The 26,357-nt window shown below is 42.7% G+C and overlaps 2 protein-coding genes across 6 annotated transcripts in view; both read right to left on the reverse strand.

Annotated features, from left to right (window-relative positions):
- LOC124182557 (Down syndrome cell adhesion molecule-like protein Dscam2) overlaps positions 1-18,554 on the reverse strand; it is a 63,668-nt gene extending 45,114 nt beyond the window's left edge. For 4 of the 5 annotated variants that reach the window (XM_046569990.1, XM_046569994.1, XM_046569989.1 and 1 more), the window contains exons 1-2: positions 18,314-18,554; positions 7,579-7,698 (exon numbers count right to left, since the gene is read on the reverse strand). In XM_046569990.1, the coding sequence (XP_046425946.1) occupies positions 7,579-7,651 (73 nt within the window). In that variant the 5' untranslated portion in view covers positions 7,652-7,698; positions 18,314-18,554. The remainder of the gene's footprint in view (positions 1-7,578; positions 7,699-18,313) is intronic. The other variant, XM_046569992.1, reaches the window with a different exon arrangement.
- Positions 18,555-20,710: 2,156 nt separating this feature from the next.
- On the reverse strand, positions 20,711-23,509 carry LOC124182035 (gustatory receptor 68a-like). Its single transcript, XM_046568813.1, has 5 exons — positions 23,434-23,509; positions 21,333-21,514; positions 21,197-21,265; positions 20,945-21,034; positions 20,711-20,824 (listed from the first exon to the last, which is right to left on the reverse strand). Exons 1-5 carry the CDS (start codon positions 23,507-23,509, stop codon positions 20,711-20,713), a joined length of 531 nt encoding a protein of 176 aa, XP_046424769.1.
- Positions 23,510-26,357: the final 2,848 nt, after the last annotated feature.

The raw sequence follows: 26,357 nt of genomic DNA on the forward strand, positions 1-26,357 counted from the left end.
CATAGAGCATTTCAGTATCCCATGACGTTATTCACAATCAGGTGAAGAAATTGCTGATGAAAAAGTTGAGAAAAATATACCCATATATTATATGCATATGTATATATATATATATATGTATATAATGCGCGTCGGGGCGAGTTTTCCAGCGTCTATTCTTGCAATAATTGAAAAGAAAGCAGGCACGCCTCGGGGTATTCACAACAAATATTATAACCGCGAAACAACGGCGCCCGTATTTATAGAACAAACATATTCTCAACTTGAAAACTAACTAATCTTAGGAAATATCAAAGTTTCGTAAGTTATTTCAATCGCATTGAAAATACTTTCAAAGTAGGTACAATAAGAAAATAGCTGCGGAAGAGATAAACTGACAATACCAAGTGCACATATAAGCCGTAGGTATCGTTGTCGACTATGCGGACTATCAAGAAAATATCAAGAGTGCGAAGAAAATTAAATGTTATAGAATTTTTTTCATCTAACAACGTTGAGTTTTTGCTGGCCGCGTAATTCGGCTGTGATTTTTAAGGCTATCTCTGACGAGAGTTCAAAATAGCCATGTTGGAAATAAAAAAGGAAATAAAGAAAACCGGCACGAGGATTAATGTAATGGCTGAATAGCTGCGGGAAGAGGAGCCCATATGTTTTCTGAAAACCCGCGTACTTCCCAGCGTCCGTCCAAATTTTTCAACGAGGTATGTGTCTGTGAATCTGCACGTGTACATATGAAGTACATTTATGTGTATAGATGTATGTACATACATATATATAGCCAGGAGACTTTTATGCGGAAGAAGAATATGAGACACAGTCCGTAATAACTTATGCAAATGTAATCCCTCCGAGCACAGATAATTCCTGTTTTGGCTCGGAAAGGGTTTAAGAAAGTTTAGCCAGCTCAAGCGAACTGAGCAGCTACCCTTCTCTCCACTCCTCTCCTCTCCCCGTCACTTTATTCCGCATCTCTTCTCTCCGCGGACGATCTCGCACCTCCGTTTCATTTCTCTTGAGGGACCTTCTTCCCTCCATTTCTTGGTCGTTTCCATCCCCCTCCCCCCCCCCCCCCCCTTCGCTCTTCCTTTCTCCCTCCCTTCTACTCTCTCTCTCTCTCTCTCTCCCTCTTGGGCTTTTACTTTCCCTGAAGGTAATCGAATAGTCGCGAGCGGACTTGAACGTTAAAGCGCTCAATTAAGCTCTATCAGCTAGTCGCAACAAATTGCGAAAGACGTTCCAGAGACGCGAAAATTCTCAAACACCTTTTCAACGGAGGGCTGAAAACACTTTTATACATCGAAATTAGATTTCAGCGAAACCGCGCAAACTCCTCGACAATTTTTAAACTCATATTCTTTTATCCGCATTATCAAAGAGAATGAAAATGACGAGAGATCGCAAAAAGTACAGAACCGGAATCTTTAAAACTCCTCCAGAATTGCAAATGAAAACTGTATGCTCGTAATTTATCAATTTTACTGCTGGTACGTAAGAGCGCGTTTCAAATTTAAATTATAATACAGAACAACAGCTCATACTCGTAGGTGTATTCTCGTTATTTAAATTCGCGACGAGTAATTAAAAATTATATCATTCTTTGACAATAACGACCGTACTTAAATCATCTCTAACGCGAATATAGGATATTCGGTGATGAAATCTCAGATAAAAAAAAAAAAAACATAAAATGTGCTGCAGTGCTTCGGTTGAATTTTAAATTTTTTCACAAAAATAAAAAACTTCTTTTCTCTCAATTGAGCCAACAATATATATATATATATATATTACGTATATGTATACGGCTGCAAATTCTGCACGGGGTGAACTTTTAATCCTTTTACACGCGTTTCGCATGCGCATTGCAACCGCGGTACGAGGCTCGACTCCGCGGATTAAAAACCCTTAATTGGGAACTGCTGGAGAGGATGTTTACTCGTTATACGAGCTAGGCACACGTGTACATTCATACACGCATACACACGTATGTTTATACGTATACCGGCGTGCCTGTAAGGCATAACCGAGGCTGGAAACAGGCGGCGTTGCCTCCGCGGGGCTTCGATGTTTCCGTCTCCGTGCATTCTCACCACTAGATGCTATTTTCATACCAGTTTGTTGGATCTTTTCTGAACAATCGTGTTCGAGACCTCAGTTTCGCTCTTAAACTAAGCTCTGATAGCCAGCTGGGTAGTTTTTTATACGCAACCTTCGTAATTCTACGTTTCGTAGCGAAGCCGTGAATTGCGAAGGCTAAGTCAGACGTCATGTTTAAGGAAAATTATACCGCCAAAAGATATCATTAAAAGCTACGTAGGCTGCGGAAAATTAGAAAAAACCCCAAGTTCGAATTTCGAATTCGATTGAAAATGTGAAAATCGAATACGAAAATGAAGATCAAATACAACCGAGCCCAGCGATTTTTTAGCACACCCTTTTCAACGGACAACGGACTGAAATTTCCATCGCACGCTATCAATCGTTTTAATTACAAAGGGTGAAAATTCACATCGCTTTCGTTCAAACGGAATAGCAATTTCCTGATCACCCAGCAGCCATCAGTTTTCTGGTTGTCGATTGTGTGCATACGGTATAATCGGTATTACATGCGATAATTTCGAGCGAACAGAAAATTCGTCGTCACAGGGAGTGTAATTTGGAAACTCAAATTCGTCCCGAATTAATAACACATCCTGCACGTTTTTAATTACCGCAAATATTACATTATAATTTTGTAACATTACGTGTCCTCGTTGATCCGTTTATGAATAATATAGCATCGCAACGAGGAACGGAATCTACTGACCGATTTAAAAACAATTCATGCAGCTCCCCAAACTCCCGGGGTAAAATAAGCGAGCTAAGTAAACGCAAGGACTGCAAGTAAGCGAAATGTATTCCAAGTTAATTGTGGGTATTAAGTCCTCCGGTTGGCTTCAGACGGGCAATCATCAACGAACACGCAATAAAAGCAGCAAAAAATTAGTCACGTCTCCGAAAATATTCAAGACTTTGAAGATAGAATGCATTAATTTTCGAATCCGAAGACCTTCTTAACGTCTACATTCGTTTAGGCGCATTAGCGAACGTCCTCTTTAAGAACGCTGGTGAAAAGTTAAGCGGGAAACGGCTGCGACTTCGTAGTCCTTTGAGCGAGTCGCGGGGATGAGAGCTGCAAAAAGTACTCGTGGGTGAAATAAGCCATCTCCCAAAGAGGCGGACAGACGGTAATCAAATAGTACGACAGCTAGGGTGTCTTCAAAATGGTTGTAACGCTCTCCCTTGTTTTCTCTTCACTTTGCAGCGTGAAACGACGGCTTCGCAATACCTGCGTTAATCTCTTCAGCTGCGGAAGCTGAAGACGTCCCATTGACTTTGCATTTGAAATCGGCGAAAAGAAAAATGTAAAACAAACGGAATAAAAATCTCCGTGCACTTTGGAAGCTTGCGACAAGAATACCTGTCTCAACGACGACTTCAAGGGTGCGGCACTGTCTTTCAAAATCGTCGACGAGGGAGCGGCGAATGTGACTTGAGAGTTTGAGGCGGTAGAGTGCGAATCCCTCTCATGGAGCGTCAAACAGAAGCGACCAAGCGTTAAATCGCCTCTCCCTTTTGAGCTCCTTCGCGGACTTATGTCGGGTCCTTCTCTCATCTTGGATTCTGAACAGCGATGAACATTTCAGGCCCAAACGAATGCTCGCCGCCTCTTCCACCAACTTTACCATCAAATTGCTTGCCGTCGTTTCGATTGTCCTGCATGGTCTTAATCAATTTTCTTTCACAGCAAAATTGCGCTCGCAAGATATTGAACTCACTTCGTGGCAATCGAGTGTTTTTCTGGCCTCGAACCAGCCTTGCAAATGAGTTAGTCAGGCATATAAGGCCGTTTCTGCGTACAGATTCCGATACTGATATTTTATCGAAATTTTTAGCCGCTTCGCAGCTCAGACACAAACCCTTTTTTTCGTGGCGGGGACGATTTCTACTCTGGTTGACGCCCCACTTTTTTCAGGCATTAGGCATTTTCAGGGTTATGCCCATTCCGAAAAAAGCGTTTGTGTCTGAGCTGTGAAGCGGCTAGAAATGTCGGTAAAACATCGGTATCGGCATCTGTATGCAGAAACACTCCAATAAATACCTGATAACTCATTTGCAAGGCTGGTTCAAGGCCGAAAAAGTACTCGATTGTCGCGAACACCATCCACAATAGACGATTTGAGGTCAAATTCAAACGTTGTAATATTTACATTGCATTGAATCTGCACGAGGCCAAAAAAGGTTTGGTATGGACGGTGATATTTCATCGTGAAAGGCTTTTAAATCGAACGAGAAACGAACGCTTGCTGAACTTTTCATTCGGCGCTCGTGAAGATAAAGATAAAGATAAGAACCCGCTTGACTTGGTAGCTGCCAGCGAGAAAATCAATCCCAGAAGTCACTCAGATATAACCTCATGGTCGAAGTATATCAGCTCCGAAGTGCTAGAAAGATCTCTTGATAAAGGTGTTTGGCGGTAAGTTTTTCACGGGAGAATCGAATTGCAGCAGTTCATTCGCTGTACCGATTTTCGAAATTTTTCTCGTCAATATTACCGTATCAAGACTTGAAGATGAATTCGTGATTCTGAAATAGCCAAGCAATTGGGGGGAAAACGGCATTGTCAAAGTTTTCTTAGGGAAAGATCGAGGCGGGCATTGAAGACGGCTGACAAAAGAACCGCGTATAGAATGAAGACCGTCGGTATAACCTAGACCTGATTTCTCTTCCTAACCAATATTCCCGCAGAATCGACATCATGCGAATAATTCTAAGGAAACGGGTCCCAAGGGATAATTGCAGGGCCGTTTTGCCGCCGATTTAATGTCGAGTGCCCGTGACTCTACGCCGATGTGTTTGCCCCGGATTATCTGATTGAGATCCAGGTAATAACAGTTCTAACATCCGGACCCCAGCCATGCATGTGCTCTATTGTTTTAGGGTCCTCTATAAACTGATCCCGTTCCTTAGTGAGACACGTGCGCGGCACGAAACCGGTAAATAAATCGAGGAAAACCCTACTCAGTCAAAGGAGGCGGGTGCAGGGTGCAGGACGGTAACTCGAGCCGTAAAGGAGAATCAATTCGATTCCACCGTTTCGTCCCGACTGCCATTCTCACGGTTCAGGCGCGACACTACAGACGCGATTCGGCGTCGGTGAGAACTGCCGAAGGTGAAAATGTTCAAGGTGGAAGCTTCGCCTTGCCACCTAGCCAATGCAACAAGTGTTCACCTCCCTCGCCGTCTTTAAGAAACCTCCCCACGATCACTAGCTCAACCTTCACGACGCCCCGCAGCTACTTTCCCCGTTCGTCGCTGACCAACTTGGCTTTTCTTTTTTTTCACCGCTTATAATCACGCGCAGCATTAAACACAACCTGACTCTGGCCACAATCTCCATAGATGCGAAGAGAAACTTTATACAATCAGCTCGGGGTTAACTGGCCTTGTTCAATCTTCCTCGATAAGTCCCGTCGCACTTTGTTCAGATGTCAATCGAGGACCTCGGGCCTTCGAATTCTATGGACAAATTTAGCTAATCGCACATTTCTCGAATGATAGGGCTTACGGAAACTTGTGCGATCGAGAAGACAATTCCGGAAAATCAATGCATGAATAAGAAAAATACAGTATTCAGATAGAGCTATCAGTGTTTGCATAACCGCTAAGTAAGTAAAAATTTGCTGTGAATATGCATTCGGTGTTGTCGAACTTTTATCAACGACTATGCGAGCACAACTGTAGCAAAAACTATAATTTCTCAAAGTTTGAGACGACTTTATTACTCAGGAGATGAAAGAGGGTAAAATTATACGATCCTCTTATTCAGCCGGTACTCGAAATCCCATCCATTACGAACTGATCCTTTCAATCGCAAATGTGGCATTAAATTGCAATAATATCGAGAGCGAATGACATGACAAATGCAGCCTTGAACTATACCGAAGATTTCCGGACTGGCTGAGAGTGTTTTGGCCGGGTAAAAGGCGAGGGCATTGGCTTTTTCCTGGCAGACATGGTGGCACAGACCGAGAATGAGCCAGTTCTAGGAAACTATCGGTATAGCCAACCGGCCGGCGGGTGAAGTGGCGAGTGAAAAGACGGTCGAGAGTGGTAAACGCCCGGCAACCCCTAACTGCAATAAATTCACGCCAAGGAAAGTGCGAACGTAAATAAGCAGCAATAAAAAATTTAACAGCCAGCTCTTGGAGCGCCCTGCACGCCACGGGTTGCTCCCAAGGCCAATACGCTCACTTATTTCCATCAGAGAGAATTTCCCCGAGAAGCGGCGTGTGAGGGTGAAAAAACTTTGAGAATCACTTTGGCTATCTGCATGATGAAACGTTCATTGGCCCTCAGCCGGTTCTACGTTCGGCTCTTTTTCGAGTTTATTAAATGACTTGGTGATCCTTTTCGCGCTTTCGGAAATTATTCTTTATCCAAATTCATTATACTTCCACTACCAATGAATTTTATTCCAGCCCTAAAATCAGGATCTCGAACACAGGGGATGAAGATTAATGGGACCTCCGTGAATTCGGGTGCAAAATCTTTTCTTGCCTTTTTAGGATCATTTTCATTTTATTTCAGATTACACTGCAGCTTTTTACGCAACGATGATGCCGCGGTTCCTTACTTTCCGAGTTTGCCATTAAACCAGAGCAATGACAGTCAAATTCTTCAGCCAAAGTTTCTTCGTCCCTCAATTTTTATTAGAAGCCTGCACGCGAAGCATTCCTGGTATTTTATGCCCACAGTGACAAAGTAGCTTCTCCTTTAGCGTGGCTGGTTGTCGGAACTTTTAAGAAATGTCAAATTTCAGTCAGCCGTAAAGTACTCTGCCTTAATACTTAATTACGTCGAGGTATTTTTACGGAGAATATTCATCATTCAGCATTAAAAAACTCGCGCTCATTTAAGCCTCTAAAATTTTCTTTGGCCGTTTCCTCGATGCGCCGTTGATTCACTTACAATACGTAGTTTGCATCCGACAGGTATGCACATACATACGTCATATTTGAATTAATTTCAATCATTCCTTCAAGTTCAAGGTTAAAAGGAGACTTCGGAGAAATTTTGATAAATATGAGTTTTTCGTTTTTGAAATGACTGAAAAAGATTTGATGGAAAATTGGTTGCAGCAAGATTCAGATTATAATAGTATGCGTCTTGATGAAAAAATTCAAATCATCCGTTGCTGGAAATATAATAAGCCAATGAGAGAGAGGCTTACTATAAAGATAGATTTAAGACATAGACTGAGTTGATCCGCTAGACAGATGTTATTCTATGGGCTTCTCATCGAAAGCTCTATACCGCTACCTTGTTGTAACTGACGCCATTAATAAGGCTACAATAGACGCTATGCTAATTGTTTGATGTTCCATTTTTTGTCATACCGTAAGAAATACATTCTAAAGGTTAAAGTGTGCCATGAAATAAATCCTGTCCCATAATAATCTTTGCAGCATCCATATTATCAAGACTTCACCGAAGTCCCCCGTCAAAATCGCTTCGCTAGTCATAGCTCAAGGTACTCACCACTGACCAACACGACTATGACGAATAGGAACACGGCATACAAGGCCGTGTTTCGCTGGAGATAGCAGGCCATGGAGCTGGCCTGAAGCGCTTCCTGCGCTACGTCGATTCAGGTTCCTCCTGAAACAATACAAAGCAGGTACAATCAATCAACCTATCGATCCATACATCACCCTACGTCCTGTTCACAGCTCAAGGTTAGAGTGTATGTATATTCCTCGTCAAAATCTACGACGGAAGTGTTGTAACCTGAACGCAAAATAGTTCGTCCAAGGTCCGATAGACAAGCTAGACACGTATGTGTATGAGACGTCCAATCTAAATAACTAACCTTCTGTGTCCGACGCCAAGCAGCGTCAATTCGTAATTAAAAGCGTAATGTAAAACAATGTGAAAACCAATTAATCGTTAATAAATATTATTCGCTGTAATATGAACCCATGTGGGATTTTATTTAAATCAGACCGGCGAGTAACCTCTTAAAGATACCACAGAAGTATGATTTGTTTAACTTGTTTCTGACGATGAGACGGGTGAAATGGAATACGATTCTGAGTCGACGGCATTAATATGCCCGATTTTAATGCACGATTTATTGTTACGGTTACCCTTCTTGTTTATCCCGATTATATAGCCTCGAGGGTATAACGTCTCCATGAATAGTTGAATAAGGTTTCGCTTGTCGAGTCGAATCCTGATGGGATCACGTCTACCGTAGAACGTAGAAACAATCATTCCGGTTCCGCGGGATGTTGTCCGTTTATTCTCGCTATTCTGCAGCGTGACGTTATTCGCGTGAAACAAAGTCTTTCAATTTTTCGTTAAATTCCGTCATACCAGTTTTCCATGCCTCAAAACTTTGATAAGAATTTACGAATGTACGTGATTGTTTTAGTCTTAAATTCCTGCTGAACAATATTGTTACGTTAAACTTGATCTGACAAAAAATTTAGGCAAAGGATTCGGCTATTGATCAAAGGATTATGGTCAAGACGAAGTTGGACAAAAGTTTCTCTTGGAGTAAAGAGTTTTTTTCCTCCGCAAGAACATTGTCAAGTGCAGTTGGCTGTTTTTTGCCTTCAAGATTTGACAGGCTGTAGTCTACCGATGAAAATATCGAGCCTGTAAAAGACAGAGAGAAAAATTGACTTTCTTACAGGATAGGAAATGTTGAAGTCTCTGGAAAGTGTTGGGGTGTTTCTTCAATTTTGAAATCTAAAATTTATGTACCTTTCATACCAAACTCAGCCATCTTCGAGACGCTGCTTTTAGATTTTCGCTAAAAATGCGTTGAGCCTGAGAATGAAATTTGTCCGTGAAATGAAAACCGACATTTCAATTCCACCTACGGAATCTCATCGTCAAGCTAAGATGGATAGCGATCAAGGTGTTTCGGTTTGACCTCAAATTATTAAATATTTGTCAGCACTGAATAATTAATTAAGCAGTTTGAGCTTATAATCTTCTGCTAGGTATTACGCAACAAGAAATACCTTTTCCCTCTCTCTCCCTCACACTCTCCAAAATTTTCGAAGCTGAAATTTTACTCCCTTTTTGTTTGTTTTCTTCTAGCTGAAATCCCGAAGGAAGAGTTGCACATTTCTTGCTAAAACTCCGAAAATGCGAGGCATTACATATTTTAAAAGCTGCGTTATTTTGACCTGAGATGCTTTTTCAAGAAGGAAAAATATTTCACGCCCCAAGGGACCGCCTGCTTGAGATTCCCTCTGCTGGGTCGATATATTCTTTACTGCCAGATCGCATATGGTGTCTTCCTTTCATATTCATTATTCCGTAGGTAAAACCTGTGTTTTTGATACATAATTGGTGTACTTTCAGAGTGGAGAATCACAATTGGGTTAAGAAAAGCATCTTTGACGTGTGTTGTTTCACCAAACTCGACCTTTTAAAGCTGCTGCTTGAATACGATTTCCCTAGGAGAAACGGACCTTGAAGAAACGATTCCCTCAATTTTTCCTCTCTGTTTCTTCGCCTTGCCCGCGTGACAATTTGAATAATTTTTCGTTGAATTACTTTGCATAAAATACGTATTCCGGCGTTCACGGGTCTTTCCTCGGAGAAATGCTGCCTTGTCGAAATGTGCGGATGGAACAAGGAGCACAAAGAGCTGTCAACAAGTTTCGAAGCTCTTTGCAACATCTCTCCAATGTAGATTTCCCTTTCATTCCAAGGTTCAACTTCTTACCCGTCGCTGCTCGTAAATGTGATTGCTAACACGATCTAAACTGCGATTCCATGTCCAAGTCGGCTGTTTTTCTCAGGGAAAAGCTGTGCAACTTCCTTTGACAGCGAATTTAAAAAATTCGTCTCTCACAATGATTTGAGCAAACGAAGCGGTGGCGGAAGAAAAACCAGCCCCCGAACCTTCAGTAAGGGATTCACCAGCGACACTTCCATGAATTTCCATCAGCTTGGCTACCTCGTTGATTCAAAGAAGTAGAATCTGGAGCGTGAAATCGTTTGATTCGCCTCACGGCTGCACAGTCACGTCTTCCACTCATCCAGTTCTCATTCACCCTTTTCGAACTCTCCCTGCCGAAATCATCCGATCTCGCGTTCGTCCTGCAGGAGTGGAACGACTCCCCTCGACAACGCAGCAGCATCCGACTGACGTGAAGAAACAATTCTCCTCTGGTTTGGACATAATTGCCGCAGAGCGTTTTTGTCAGAATGCCACATTTCATAATGGTCAGGACACAATTCATCCTACCGCCGGACCGAGGATGGAACTCTCTCACTCAGCTCGTATGGATGTCTCGTTTAACTTTAGGCAACCAGCCAGCTTGCACATTGGAACGGCAAAGTGAGGAAACAATCTTCCCTTCCCTTTTCACCTTCCAATTCCTGTGCCGACTATTCTCCATACGCCCTTGTATTAACCCGGGGTGATCCAAAGTCGTCATACAACGAATTTGCATGGTAAGAACGAGCCGCGAAGATGTTCTAAAAGACGTGTCTCTGATTACAATCTCTGGATGAAATATAGAAACGACACTGATTCCGCGGCATGTTTGGCTTCAGGGAAAAGATCTTACGGCTTGACAGGGGATCAATTTTCGGTTCTCTACTTTCCATCGCTGGGAACTCGAAAAACGTTCCTGCAGGGCTGTCAGAACGACGTCTCTCCACGTCGTTTCCACCCTGCCACCAGTACCACCAGCAGCGTCACGAAAAGCACTCCGTGGGTCCGCCTCTTCTTCCCTCAGTTTCTCCACTCATCCATATCCCTCTCATCCTCGCCGTCGTACTCAGGCCTCACTAACACTCCCGGCACTACTGACACACGAGCAACTCCTGCGCATTCAACCCGAAAGAATCCAGGCTCTCTATATTCTATCGCCGTTCACAAGTGCGGAGACCACTTTCAAAATTAGTACCTGTCTGTCTCAAAGTCCTGCAGGGGGATCGTGATGAACGGCCATAGTTTGTCAGGTTGCAGTGGAGTTTTTCTCTGCTTCTTGAAAGGCAGACCATCTTGACTTTCCAAATATCAATTGTACACCCCGGTTTCTGATGAGAACTCAACAGTGCAATTTTCAATGTACCATCACGATCCTCGTTATTTGTCAAAGATGATGCCTCCATCTATAGGTATTGGTATAGACACGGGAACCGCAAATACCTGGAGAATTTCATTAAAATTATGACTCGGATATTGGGAAGCGAATGTACGCCGAGGATCGCGCGAGGTATGCGGCTACGACGCAGCGAATTCTGTGGGCTGAAAACGAATAGAGCGAGTTGGCGATTGGGATAGGGAGAGAGAGCTCGCATTTTTTGGCGTCGTGACGTTCCAGCTTCCAGCCGTGATGAATTAGACGGTATTTATCGATCGGCGGCGTGCAGCTAGTGAATTGATCGTAATACGTAACGCGCGCAATTTTTCCACGTCTCAACTGCATGGACGAAGTATGCGTGTTCCGTATTGCCATAGCGATTAAACTGCAGTCGCTATTGATTAATTTCGCAATATGAACGCGTACAAAGAATGGAACGTACGGCTCAAGCTTCAGAGCAAGCTAACGGTCCATTCGGTGACATTTTATTGCGGGGTCTCTCCGCTGTTTCCCTTGCGGCAATACTTGCATGCGACGGGGTGAATCGCTACACCTGTTTCTGTGAATTCCTTTGTCCCGGATTTGTGGAAGAAGGAAACAAAACCGGAAAATGAAGCGTACGCACCCAAAGTTTATCCCTAGTGAACATGTGTAATTTTGCATATCCCTACGACTTCTGGAGATATTTGCTGGCGTAGTTCGGGGATTTTCGGGTCACTGTAAACTCGGCGATTAACGTTTTACTCCGTGTTTTAATATCGACCTTTGAATGTAACACGGAACAGAGGAGGATGCGTTAATCTGCCTAAAATTCTAGCAACCTTTCGATGTTCCTTCCTCTCGTGAAATTCAAATAATTCAAACATCAAACACCACATCAGTCATATAGCTGCGATGTGGAACATGTCTGAGAATACATGTATGGAAATGTAACACTGATCTTCCGAAAGCACAGCATACTGGTAGAACTGCAACCCTGTGACGCCGGGCTGAATACAAAGCGAGGATTATTTCATCGCCGCTCGCTAAAGTGTCCGACTACCCGCAATTTTCATATTGACACAAGTTCTCGCCGATTTACGGCGGTCTGGGAAGATTTATTTTCGAAAAAGCGTGCCGCCTATTGTGGTTTTATTGACCGAACTGAACATACCAGGATGGCGAAAAGTAAGGGCCGAAACATGATATTACGGTGTCAAGTTTCAGGCTTGTCTATAGAAAAAAGTTTTTATGGCTCAAATTTACCAAAGAGATACTTCGGGCTGGGAGAAGAGAAGAGCCACTTTGCCCACCATTCTTTGCAGCTGTCGTCGATAAATGTTTCCTTTGCATTTACGATGGGGATCGAATAATTTTAGGCAAAGATCGCATGAACGCAATTCTCGATTTACAGTATATCCTCGACATTTTGTCAAATTCACCTTTCTTGAAAAACAAAGTTTCGTTCCCCTCCTGCAACATTTCACAGGTCATTGAAAGATGTAATCAGGACGAACCATCCTTGCGGAAACTACGTCGCGGCATTTCTCCATCTGATTGTCCGAGCAAAGGAACAAAGAACTCCTCAAGAGTCAGAAAGAGGATTGCTGTAATCGGCCCTGCGTAATGATGCTCAAAGTCAGCGTCACTTTTGTTCAGGCTGCGGCGAGAGTTGAAATATCGAGCCATTGAGATGCTTGAGAAAAGTTATCTCGTCAATTTCAATTTATACAGCACCGATCGACTGTAACTACGGTTCAATTCGTAACTTTGAATCACTCGCACTCCTCGGCGCGTGATGAAGTGCAACGGACCAACGAACGAACGGCTCCGTCACGTTATACAGAGTATTTCTTGTGAAGCTAAAACAAGTTGAGAGTTTCGTAATGGGTTTGCGGAGTTGAGTGCATATCGCGACAGGCCATGTATAAGAAAGTATGATACTTTGTCAGGCTATTGAAAAAATTCTTAAACTTTCCTCAAAGAAGCGCCATACAGGCTGGGTGCTGGGTGATGAACACGGAGGGAGGATGGACTGGCTGGTGGAACCCAGGTGCCGGAATGTGAGGTGAAGTTATACGAACCTCGCTGAATCAATACTCGCGCGATTATCAAACAGACACGAAGGCCCCTTTAACGCTGGTTCTTAATTGTCAGAGATATACTGGGCTTAATAAACGCGCACCAGCAGTACGGATAGGCAAAACTCATTTTCGGTCCTCCCGTCTAATTGGTAATTAAACATTCACCAACCCGATACCCTGAGCTAAGTTACGCCGTCAACGCGATCTCGGAGAATCCCCTAGGCACTAGGCTAACACTTGCAGGATGCCTAAAAGGCAATTTCATTTATAATTTAGATTCGTAATAGGCGAGGTTAATTATCAAGTGCCAATTTTGGAAACCGTTAAGTCTTCTGCGCAGCTCTAGTTGCAATGCAGGGTTGATCTCGTTGCTGAGAATAAAACAACGCATCCGAATTTAATCGTTGAATTCGCTTCAGGAGAGGACCGAAGCCCGTTGTTCGGGTACTTGCAGCAAAGAGGTAATCCGAAGAACAGTAGTGGAGTCCTGCAGCTGTATGAAGTGCATAGATGGAATTGGTGTTTCGTATGCACCGAAGACAGTGTAACAAGTATAAGGTGACGGCTTGAATTGAGAACTATCTAACAATCATATTGCGAGATCATCGATTGATCGATCTTGAGCATTCCTGCAATCAATGACACTCCGGTGCAAAACGAACATTAGCGACGCTAGTGGTATAAAAACTAAACTTAATGCGTTCGATTACTGTGACAAGTTTTGTCAATTCACCCATTTCAGTTCAGTCTCCTTCGTTGCGATACTGTAATTTCATTTTTCACATTTCCCACCATCCAAGCATTCTGATTGGTTTGCAAAGTTTGGTCAAGCGATCAGAATGCTTGGATGGTGGGAAATGTGAAACGTGAAATTACAGAATCTCAACCCTTGTGTAGTTTGCATGAGAGAAGGACTCGATCCCGCATTGTCCAATTAGCGCGGAACAGAGTGAGATCGAGTATTATTGTTTTCGAATTTTCGTATCGCCGCGCGAGGCAGCGACGGCATTTTCCTGCCCATGGTGTGCACCGCGCTAGTTCAATCTTCTCCAATTAAATTCTATCGGAATTCGCGCAAACGCCAATACTACGCCGGGACGAGGACGCCGGTCATTGTGCTCGGGTAATGAGCGCGCGCACACCATTCGGGAAAGCCGTGCAGTTCAGCCTTCCCACCTTCGAACTCCCAGTTTCCAATTTGCAGCTTATCCAATGAACCGATGCACCGCCGCGCCAGCTTTCCATGCTTCCCTACTTGCCTACCACTTTATTACTTCCAGTGAGGTTATGGCCTCGCAATGCCGCGCACTCGATGCCCGGGACGCTACCGATATTACCGGTCGAGTCAGCATCTGCGAGGTGGATTCCACATGTTACTGATATCCCTCCTCACCATTCCTTTCCATTCTGCGCCCTGACATTATCACGGCAAGTGAAGAAGGAGTCGCAATTCTTGCTCGTGTCGCCACAATTACGCTTCAGGAGTTGGTCAATTAAAGCCGAGTGCAGATAACTATCAGCCTGTCTGTTCCGTACTTGGCATCCGATGCATATCCTGCTCACTTTGCAGCCGCAGCGTCCAGAGAAAATAAGAAATGCAATATGCTGAACCCAGGAGCCGAAATATCGAACTCGCGATGCCTTCACGTGGAGTTGCGATGCACAGAGGATCCGTTCCAGTCCAATTACTGCCGTGACTGAAGGGCACACGTCTGCCGCATACTTTTGGACAGTCCTGAATAGTTTCGCCTTTTTCCACAATAACCTGCAGCATTAAAAGAAGGTATATAAGCTGCAAACTCATCGGCAGTAATTGTTGCTCGAGTGGTCTAGCCGGTTTCCATGGCCCATGATTACAAAGCGGACAAGATAAGAATGAAGAACTTGTAGAATTGGAAACGGACAATCGGTACCTACGGCTTTTCATTCCACTTACTCAAATTTCGAGAACTCGCGTCCCGCCTCGAAACTAAACGTGCCTGGAGGATGTTCCGCCTTTCAGCATGTGCCTGCAGCATACTTCCCAACTTACAACCCGCCGCGAACCACGAACCACGAACCCTGGATAAGTGTGTAGTCCCTCATTGTACCTCGGATACTTGAGAGTTGAGACAGAAGGGTGATCCTCGCGGTGCGAGCCGGGTTCTCTCCGAACCCTCCAGTACTGGCATTTCAACAGGACGTTCCACGCAGACATGGAGGATAACAACACACAGCCTGGCACACACACGCCGCGGGATAGCCCTGCATTATTTAGTCAATATCGCGCCGTCCCGGACCCATCGACCCACACCCCGTCGCCCCGTCGTTCACTGCCGTCCTCTTCTCTTCTCTCCTCTTCTCTCCTCTCGATTCTCCTCTTCACTGCCTCCTCCCATATCTCGACAGTTTTCTTGCCCTCTTCTCGCGTTTTATTCTAACCAATAGTCCGCGAATTCGTACGGCGCGATCAAAGTCACGTCCCTTAGAAACCAGACGGGAACAAGACCGTGAAATCTGACGTGAAACTCAACGACCCGTGTTTCTTGTAAGGGTGTTCCTCGAGTCTTTTGATTCTTCGGGCACGAAAAGCAAAATATACATATAGATACACACATTCCTTTCCATAGCTGTGAATGGAGACGATAAAATGCTGAGGACGAAGTGAGTAACGTTACTGTAACAATGGGTGTTTAGGAAAAATCGTTACTTTCCACTTTTGGGAATGTCTGACTAAAACATCGACTAAAACATGATAAACAAAATATACTCATATATTGCAAAACGAACTACTCGGAAGTCATTCTAAAACAGCGCAATAACGATATTTTCCCTGATCTTTCGTTACGTTAACGTTGTTATAAGTTCAACCTCATATAAAATGTTATTTCGCGTCCGATGATGATGATGATGGATTACATGTCTGCGGTTTGAATTTTACCTGTTGGCGCTAAAATCCACGAAAACATCAGCCTGCAACGCATGCATCGTTGTCATTGTTTCGAGAACATCGCCGTATCGCGTCACAGAATTCTCGGAATACAAGAATCGTTATTATACTGTACCAGAACCTTGTTAGATATTGTGAATAGAATGCTCTGCGAAGAAACCAAACGAAACTGGCGTGAATGGCCAGAACACAATCTTGGCTTCTCGCGCGGTGGCGGGTGTAGGGTGGGCTGCCTGCGGATCGTCAAGGACCCTCCGCGAATATATTTCCGGTGAAAGATTTATTCTCATCCGCAAGGCTTCCGCCGTATAGCGCGTAAGTGAAACGAACTGAATACAAAAGCACATTGTCCGTCTGTTCTTAGTCCCGCACATTCTCCATCCGAAAGTTCTCAAAATTCCCGTTAGCCTTCCCTCCATTACTCGGAACGATAATATCCACACATCAAAAACACGTCACTAATTTTCAGGGCGATTTAGGCAAATCCGATGATGGTGAAAAAGAACCAGGGCAAAAAAAGGTGACCCAGTTTTTCCCAAACTTCTATCTCTATTCCGTACAATGTCACTCTCCTGTAGGACCACCATTTATTCATCCGTTTCGTACTCTTTACCACCTGGCCTTACAGAAGAGATTTCAGGCTTATCAAATCACTCGTACTAGTTTCAACTCCAAAGAACCTCCAAGGACCGAAGACACTCGTAATTGTTACGTCTCGATCTCGATGCAATAAATTTTTACACATGTATGCGGGGTGGCGCACCTCGTCTCGTCATTCCGTATTCTGTTTCCGTGAGCAGCGACGTGTTCTGCAATGGGGGGAACAGATGCTTCGAACTGTGTAATTCCGAAGGAGATTGCTCCGATAATTGGTATGAAGCTAGAGTGTGCGCAAGTGAATGGCTTTATACACTGGTACGCACTGGGTACAAGCCCATTGAAAGAACCGAAATTAGTTGGGCTAAACGAATGCGAAATTCCACATTTCTGCGAATCTTCCAAGGTTCGCCGACAGTGTACAAAGTGTTTGATATTCTTACTCCCTCGGGTTTTTTTCAAGCATAGCACGCCGGGGTTAAACATTAAAGATCTCGTCGGGCTAGAATTTAATGACGCAAGAGTATTCTTCCGGTCCTAATCCGGGGAGTAATTGCTACCGGATTATTTATTTACGTACGTAGTTACTTGTTCATCAACTCGCCAACTTCTCATTTGCCCGTCAGAATTTTTGCACCATGTGGCTCGTTATTCCATCTATTTATTTTTTATCTTTTTATCTCTTTTTTGTTGTTTACTTTTTATTGTACAGGAGATGCCTGTCTTCTCTTCTGGAAACGAAAGGTAATTTCACTTTGCTCTTGCATTCCGTGGATATTTTCTCTCTCATATACCTGTACGTAAGTAATTTCGTCAACGTGACACTTTCTTGGGAAGAAGAAAAGAAAATTAAACTGTCACGATGCTGTGTACGAGGAATGTTTAATTACTTTACTTTTGCCTTAGTTATAACTACAGAATGGTGATTTAAATACTCGATGCACGGTTTCAGTAAAATAAGTTAAAGTATTCCTTCATGTACTTCGGTTTCGTTAACGATCGATCGAATTTTTACAGACTTTCTAAACCGGTGTAATGATCCTACTGAATAATTCTGCCCAAAATTATGTTTGGACAAAAAGAGATTCCGATGCTCGTAAACATCGTAAAATCCCATAGATAATTCGATGCGGTGTTCTGTACGTCCCGTTCGAAATATTCTACATCTCGACCGGTACTAGAACTTCAATATTTGTAAGTTCTCTTAGTAATCTAATAGTATTTTTATTAAACAACACACTCAATTCGCTTACTGAAACCAGCCAGAACAACGATTCCTGTTCCTCAATTAGACGCATCGAGGTGGAGAAGCAAACAATAGTTGACTCCGCATTGTCCAATTATACGCCCCGTTCGCATCTCCATATGGTTCTATACTATCAATAATATCAATAATATTGCTCTATCGGTCCTTTAATGGCAAGTAGCCTAATTTGCCAGTTCCGGAAAGACTCAGACAATTCGTGTCTATATCATGACGATCGAAGGACAAAATAAACAACTGATAACCGGCTGAGATTATTCTCAGATATAAAACGACGATGAGAATGATAATGAGAGTGACGTACATTGCAGTCGCCGGACATTCCGAAAGTTGACGGAAGCAGATCCGAGGCTGCCACGTGTGAGAAGTTCCGAGGGATGATTCCAGTAGTCAAAAGTGCGAGAACCGAATCCAAGGGCCGGCCGGCGGAGTTTCACTGATAATTCACGCCGCGCGGTGGATGCCTCTAAACACCTGGGCTAGCCTCAAATGTGTCGAAGGGTGCACACCACTGATCGTGAAGAGATCGCGCGCAGAACTGACGCAGAAACGCGCGGATCCAGCATCCCTTAGCTTCGCCGAGCCGAGCCGAACGCTCGCGAAACCCGCCCCCCGTGGACCACTTTCCGCCCCCACACTCACAATGCCTGCCTACCACCACGGACGTCGCAGGCAGATGGAAGCTGGAAGCGCGCGGAAACAACGACTTGCGGTAAAAGGTGTCGGGGGCTGCTGCGACGCGTCAGAGCCTCGCTGACTGAATATCGATTTTTTAATATATTAAGATTCGGAGTCGATTCTTCGGCTCAGGGTATCACGACTGCTGCCAGTACGAAAATTCCAATTCTTGAACCTCTGCTTCTGGCGTGGAATAGGAAGTGTATGAATTTTGATATGATGACGGTAAGCTGCGGTATTTTATTACCGAAGTACAATTACACTGCGAATACAGAGGTGTTATTCAAGAACGACAAGAAAACCGCACAACAGGCTTTAACCCTTTGAGTCACACGTTATTGCGCTGAGTCAATTTTTATAACAAGATTGCATTCTGTAGTTTTTGAGATCGCTGATCACGAATCTGATATCAGATTTCGTAAATTCAAGATGGCGGATGCAATATGGTGATGAAGATTTCAAATTTCATTGAATACGGCCAAAACACTCTATGCAGGGATTTTGGGATGACTGATTGGATTCGCCTTAGTGAATTTTTAAAAAAATGATTTCTGATCCGTAATCGGTGACCCCAAAAACTTATAATTTATGTAAAACATGAATATGTGTTGAAGGGTAACTTTCTTCGCAATGAATTATTCCTTCAATTTTCAAGCTTTTTTTCAATCAATTTGTTTCCAACAATAATAATTTACATTATATCGCAATGATTACTCTCGCGTATTGAGAACCTATCAGTACACTATCATAAATAGCAGAAAATCGTAGAGGAATATGTTTCAAAAGTCCTTTACATGTATAAAACATGGATGCAAAGTAGGTGGTAAGGATACTTACCACCGTGACTCGAAGGGTTAATGCATCCCTAGTGTTTGCAGTGTGAAACGCTAACTCTTAAATCAATGCAATTACACAAACATAACTACGACTAGTGATTCGAGCAGGCTTAGGTTACGCTAAATTTCTCCCGTTGACTTTGGCCAAAACCAAATCCGCAATTTTTATGTTTAAATCTACACCTCGACACGTGCTTACATAGTATGCAGTAACGGAAAACGCAGGCGTCCAGAGAAAAACCAAACTGCGTCCAATATCTGGATATTGAAAGTACGCAAATATCTTTATAAAAACCGAGTCACGTTAATCACCACACGCCAATGTGTTTTCCAAAGTAGCGAAGGTATGGGTTCTTCAAAAGTGACTTGATTCACTCGGTAAAAGCGATTTGGAAGGGGTGCTGATTTCCAGGTGATCATTCTGGAAGACAGAAAGACAAAAATCAAATTTTCAGTGACAACACATTTCGTTGGTGCATATTGTTCGAAATTGAAGGCCTGTTTGTTAGAAATGATGAGGCAATGACATCAGACCCTCAAATGTCTGTGTCCCCGGGTCATCGTGCGAATCAGTAGAACAAGAATTTGACTCTGAGAGGGCCGTCCTTTGCGATGGCCTCCAGGATTAAGTGACATTCTCTAATGGACCTCTTAGAGGAAAACACGGCGATGTTAGAGGTGAGTGCACTACGTAGACTGGTCCGAGAGTCTGGTCTAAGTGATATGAAGCGCCGGCATAGTCCCAGAACAAGACCGCGGTGCGACGTAAAATGGATTATTGTATTCATAGTATTGGTATAGCTATACTGGCTTCCCACTCGAAGCAAACGCTGGCATATTCTCTAATAGGAGGCAGGGGTTGCAATTAATTATAATTGCAGCAGTGCGCTAGAATTGTTGGGAAATAGTTGGCGAGGTCTGCATCCTCGGCCTCCACCCGATTCTACCCTAACATAGCTCGTCGCGTCTGCATTGTAGTCTGCCTTAAGTCTGTACGAGGTACTGAGCCAAAACCAAAACCAGCAACTCTTGGTTGGACCACAACAGCTTCCCTGGCCGTCTTGGCTAGGAAAAGTTGCTCATCGGTCAACCGATAACAAGATTTAAGTATAACTTGTTACCCACTATTAATAACGCAAACGGAACACCACTCTCTTCTTCTATGCACGCTCAATCAAATCGGTAGTCTAATTCATGTCCGTTCCATTCCACTCGGTGCTATTGGGGGTGGAAATAGAGCGCGCTTTAGAAGTATCTAGTTGCACCATGATTACAAAGTAGGCCACCACAGCGCTGAATATCTGCAAAACCATATAATATCGTACCTCATGTAAATACTGCATCATATTCTACAATCGAGGTGAAATTCTATGACACGAGTGACGCGCTGTGAACAGACTCTTCGGAAAAATCAATCTTACCTTGTACAGGTAAGAATAATCCAGTGAAAAAAATCCGAAAGCAGATATGCGGAGTGGTCTTTGGAGTAACTGTAGAGAGAACATCTGAATCTGTAACAGTGAATTACACGAATCATTGAAAAGATTTTACTATTGTTGGAAGTTCCCGCAACAAGACCAGCACGTTTTTATGGCAGATACCAACTGTTCGAAATAAATAAATAAAATTTAAACGTCATCTTTCAGATCAATTTGTCATCGGTTTAAACATACCTCATTTTTTAACTGGGTTGGATGGTATCGAATCCAAATTCTATGAAGAATGGTTCCTATCGAATTTCCCTGAACAAATGGCATTATTCTCAAGTTGTTTTCCATAATGTCGAAAGTTGAAAATATACCTTCTTACCGTTGCTTGAATCGAAGAACAAACTGTGGCGATAGTAAATAGCTCCACCTTCAGCAAAATCAACCACAGAGAACAGGAAAAAGCCACGTGTATCTGAGAATGACTCCATTCGTCGTTTGTAACAAGATTGTATAAATGAAAATAATTCACCAGTGTTTCGAAGGTGTAAAAAATAATCGTAGCTATCAAAGGGAGAGAAAACAATTGAATGATTTTATTTGTTGCATCGTCAAGCTTGTCGTGCACATCTTGAATCTTGATAAGTTTATCGAATGATTTCAATTTATCACTCGGGGGAAAAATGTCAGAGTAAATTTCCCTCAATTCGCTTGTAATGCCGAGCGCATTTCGGTTCATGAAATGTTTGCGCGAATTTTGAAAATCCGGCGAATCGACAGTTGTCGCACATACGTTGCTTAATAATTCGTTTAATTGTAGGTAACGTTTCTTAGCGAAGGTCATAACGTTGGAAAAATACAACACTGCCAAATGTTGCGGAGTCCAGACCATTACGGCGTACATTGATAAAATAACTCTAACTACCTGAGTCCAATCCTTATCCACGATGAACAGAGATACCACTAACATATAAATTTGTACACAAATTATCACACACGATGATATCCCAACAAATATTGCACTTGCCTTGAGCTGTTCTGTATAATTTTGCTCAATTCCCAGATGATTTAGGCGTTCATCAATTATGGCAAATAATCTCATAATATCCACGGTTGTATTGCTCTTACGCCAGAACGTAAACGTTATAATTAAATTTGCAAAAACTCCAATTTCGAACGATGTTATGCTACCCGACTTTATTATCTTATTCTGACCCTCAGTATGCATGTTGGCAAAAATGATAATCACTTGGGCAACGATGTGTGTGACGGACAAAGCAATACACCAAAGTTTATCAGTAAACGATCCATAAGACACTCTACTTTTTTCGAGGGACAATGGCGCCAAACCCCAAATCCTCGCGAAATAATATAAAAAGGTTGCCTGCGGAGCCGATGATTCAGGCATATTTTGACACACTTTGGCGGTTGGTGATGTAACCTTTCGTGTGTCTAACTCCCGAATGATCTTCACAAGCCACCAAGGTAAACGCAAATATTCGGTCGATATTACTGAGGTGCACATAATATGCAACGAATCGCTGATAACATAAGTGTGCAGCTTGAACGTATATGTTCACCTTATAGCCCACGTGTCACTGAGTTGGCGCCTAGTGAAGCAAAAAAATTTTCACCCCAACAGCATGCATAATTGATAACAATGTATTTGTAAATCATATTTGTGCCCCGCGTAAATAAACCATCTTATCATCGATTCAAAGATTGAAGTGGCTTATCATTAAATCCGAACTTCTATTCGAGGCGTAAGGTGTTGAATATTCATAGGACATGGAAGCACTGCGGAAAGCACTTACGAAATTGATCGATCAATGAAAAAGTGATTCCAGAATTAATCTTGTACTTCTATACCAAAAATATCCATAATCTTTGCGAGAAGAACAATACCGTTGTGATCAACCGCGCGGGTATGATTGATATAAGACACTATCAAGACTACTGGATAGAGAGTACTTCAAGCGACAAATGAGAGTAAATTCTGTCGTTTGCAAATCAAAATGGTGCTAAGCCCCAAATGTTCGTTGTACGAGACATCAACTTCAAGTGCGGACTTAACAACTCCAGAATGTATTGTGAGGGTTCTTAGAAAGGTATATCGTCATTAGAAAAATCGTTTGAAATTTTCCATTTCGTTTCGACGAACGCTGACCTAGAGTAGAAAAAGCTGGGTATAATAAATAATGCAACGTCGAGACTGACGGACTTGCGCACCTAATTTCAGTTCGTTTTTACGTCTGGGAAATTATCGGTTACTCCACCACCAGGGAGTCGTAACGCAACAAGCAGATGGCGAGTGGTGTCGGTGATAATTTGAGGTAGCACTTTGTGAAAAACTAGAAAAACTGAGGTATTACCACTCCAGCTGTAACCGCAGTTTAAAATGAATCTCATAATTATACACCTGACGATGGAAATCGATGTCACCTGCAGCAATGTTGCAGCGCTCGTTGACTAAAACTACTTACCAGCACGCACTCTAGCCACATTGCTCTTTTGCGAAAAATATTGTACTAACAGTTTGCTTACCTCAATGTAGGTCATCGTGAGGCATGAAAAATGCTAATGGTTGTTTGATCACAAGATGTTGATTCAGATGACCTACCTCATTCCTTGAGTCCAATGGTCTGAATTTTATCTAAACATTGTGGAGAATACTGGCCATATCATTTGCCTGCAACAAAGAAGCATTTAAGGGCAATTTGAGTTTGAGGGCTTTATTGTTTGTAGTATCAAGAACATTTTAGAATTTTTTTTATTGAAATTAATAAAAAAATGACGGCATGGCGCATATATTAGTAGTGAACGACCACGTTTTCAATCCGATGGCGCAGATTCCTCGGTCAATTTTAATCCGATTCACTTGAAATTTTCACATAACTTTTAAAACTTGTTTATCGATTCGAGCTTGTAGCTAGATTTTTGAATTTACGTTTCGAAATTGTTTTATAAATATTCTTACAACAATTTTTGGTCAAAAAATAAAATTCATTGTTCATAATCGTATATATTTGAAATGTTTTTTTTTACATTTGCGCTACGAGCTCAAATCTGAAAAAGTGTTGTGATCTGAAAAAAATATTTCTATCTGTCACAAGTTGGACAGTGACGTCAGGAGATGCTCCATCGCAAAAGCTCTCGAGATCAGAGTCGTTCGCTACTTATATGCGCCATGCCACCATTTTGTTAGCAATTTCAATGACAAAATTCTAAATTAAGCTTGACACTATAAACAATAAAACCATCCGACTCAAATTGCTCAAAGTGTTTTCATTGAAGAAAAAAAAAACAAATAAAGGTTTGATTTTCGACCGCCCAAGCTGTAAATTGAACAAGACATAGAGAAACAATAGGAACTTTACGGCTGTACACGTTGATCAGCAAAATATGGCTATTGCGAGTAGTACGTTCGTCATCACAGCAATATCAGTGATACTCGCGTAGACTTGGCCCGGATCGAATGGTCTGTCAAATATCCAATGTGCATGCATCGCCACGTACATGTACCAGGTATTCGCCAGTAAGCCCAGTAAGTATAGAGATATGGTGAGCAGGAGCGGCCCCGAAAAAACGTCGTTAATATCTTCCGTGAGGTCGCACAAGAGCCCGTGCAGCTCTTTGATGCTCCTTATTTGTTCCTGCGCCTCGTAAACGAGTCTGGCTCCTTGATCCGCAGTTCTTTCCGAACAAGGTTCTCGTTTAGAAAGGAAGGTATTGGCTCGCCCTTGAAATATCGGAAGCTCGTCCGTGTCTGTGCTGCAGACCTCGAGCAGCTTTCTGCTCAAAATGTTGGCGTTTCGCAGAGAGCAGAACATTGACGAAGATCAAAACGATGCAGTGGCGAACCAAGTAAGTCATGTTGTAGAAGTACCAAAACGTCACATCGTAGGTTGACGTTGGTGAAATCAGCACGTGGGTTATTGTTTCGAGGCCAATATTTCCACCGACGACTATCAGCACCTGAATGGCGGTACATCTGAACAACTGTTTATAGTTTTGACGAACGCCGAATCCGTCTTGTAACGATGTATCTATCGCGTAAAAGGTGTCGATGATTTCGACGGACTGATCGTGCTTGTGGATGAAAAGAAGCCACGACGTGACACAAGTGAGAAGTACTCCGCACTTCCAAAGGATGTAGGATATCGTTGACAAATTTGAATCAATCACAAACGTAATGTTCGGCCGGTGCTTTAACGCTTTTACAAAAAAACGTTACGTACACTATTACAAAGATCAAAGGATAACAACGTTCATAGACAGAAGCCTTGAGAGCCTTATCGTCTATCAAGGATAACGGAGCTAAGCCCAACATTTTTTCGACCAGATACGTTAGTTGAATGAAAAATCTCATTTCGATGAGGAATTCTGGAACTTTTGAAAATAAAGACCAATGCCCTAGCAAAGATGCAATAGAAATGTAAAATAACGATTTCACAGCGTTTCGAAGGAAGTGTAAAGTATAACTGCAATGCAGTTAACTGCTCGACACGATTGTTAACTTGTATGATAATTTATTGGAGATATTGATCCGATGAATATCCCTGAATTAACGGAAACCAATAAAGGTTATTATATTCGTATGGGAATAGAAACTATTCTCTACGTGAACGTGAGCACGAATGTCTTTCGGTCGAATTATGCTTCGACGATGCTGAACATGGCAAGAAACTATATTGATCGATAATTAGATATTTTGTTACTCCTGAGCATGTCAACCCCTATGATATTTCGTACTATAATACGAAGAGAAAAATACGTTACATGAAAATTGTAGTAACGAAGTCCCGTCAATGAGGAATACGGACTATCTGGCACTGTGTTCCCTTTGAACTCGTCGTCAGCGAAACTGTATTGTCTAGAATTACGATAAAAAGATCGTGTCTATTCCTAGCACATTTTCGCTACCAGAGATTCGAATTTGCAGAGACTTCTAATTGGGTAGCCACCGTTTGAAAACACCTCTCGTTTGTTATGCAGGGACTTAATTAGCTTCGAATGGTCTCACTCCATTTTTCGGTGAGTTTGCGTTTGAAAATACTGGCTAGTGAGCCTAGGTAGATCATTTGCTGCGATTTTGATCTAACTAATATATGTTGTAGCGCATTGAAAACTGAGAAACACGTTTTTTTTCTAGTTATGTGCTAATAAATGATTCAAAGGCGTGAAAACGACCCCCAAAAATGGACACCAGCAAGGTGCCTTCTCAGCTTCGGATAGAAGCGCTTGATGTATTTGAATGAAACCACCCTGCTTGGTGTCCATCGTCAGGGGTCGTTTTTGCCCCTTTAACCCGTTAATTAGCAGATGAAAAAAATCCGGGTCACTTCGTTTTCGATGCATTACACATATATGAACTAGATAAAAATCGAAGGGGTCAACAGAATTAGGT

Source organism: Neodiprion fabricii, chromosome 5, assembly GCF_021155785.1.
Source record: "Neodiprion fabricii isolate iyNeoFabr1 chromosome 5, iyNeoFabr1.1, whole genome shotgun sequence".
Taxonomy (NCBI): domain Eukaryota; kingdom Metazoa; phylum Arthropoda; class Insecta; order Hymenoptera; family Diprionidae; genus Neodiprion; species Neodiprion fabricii.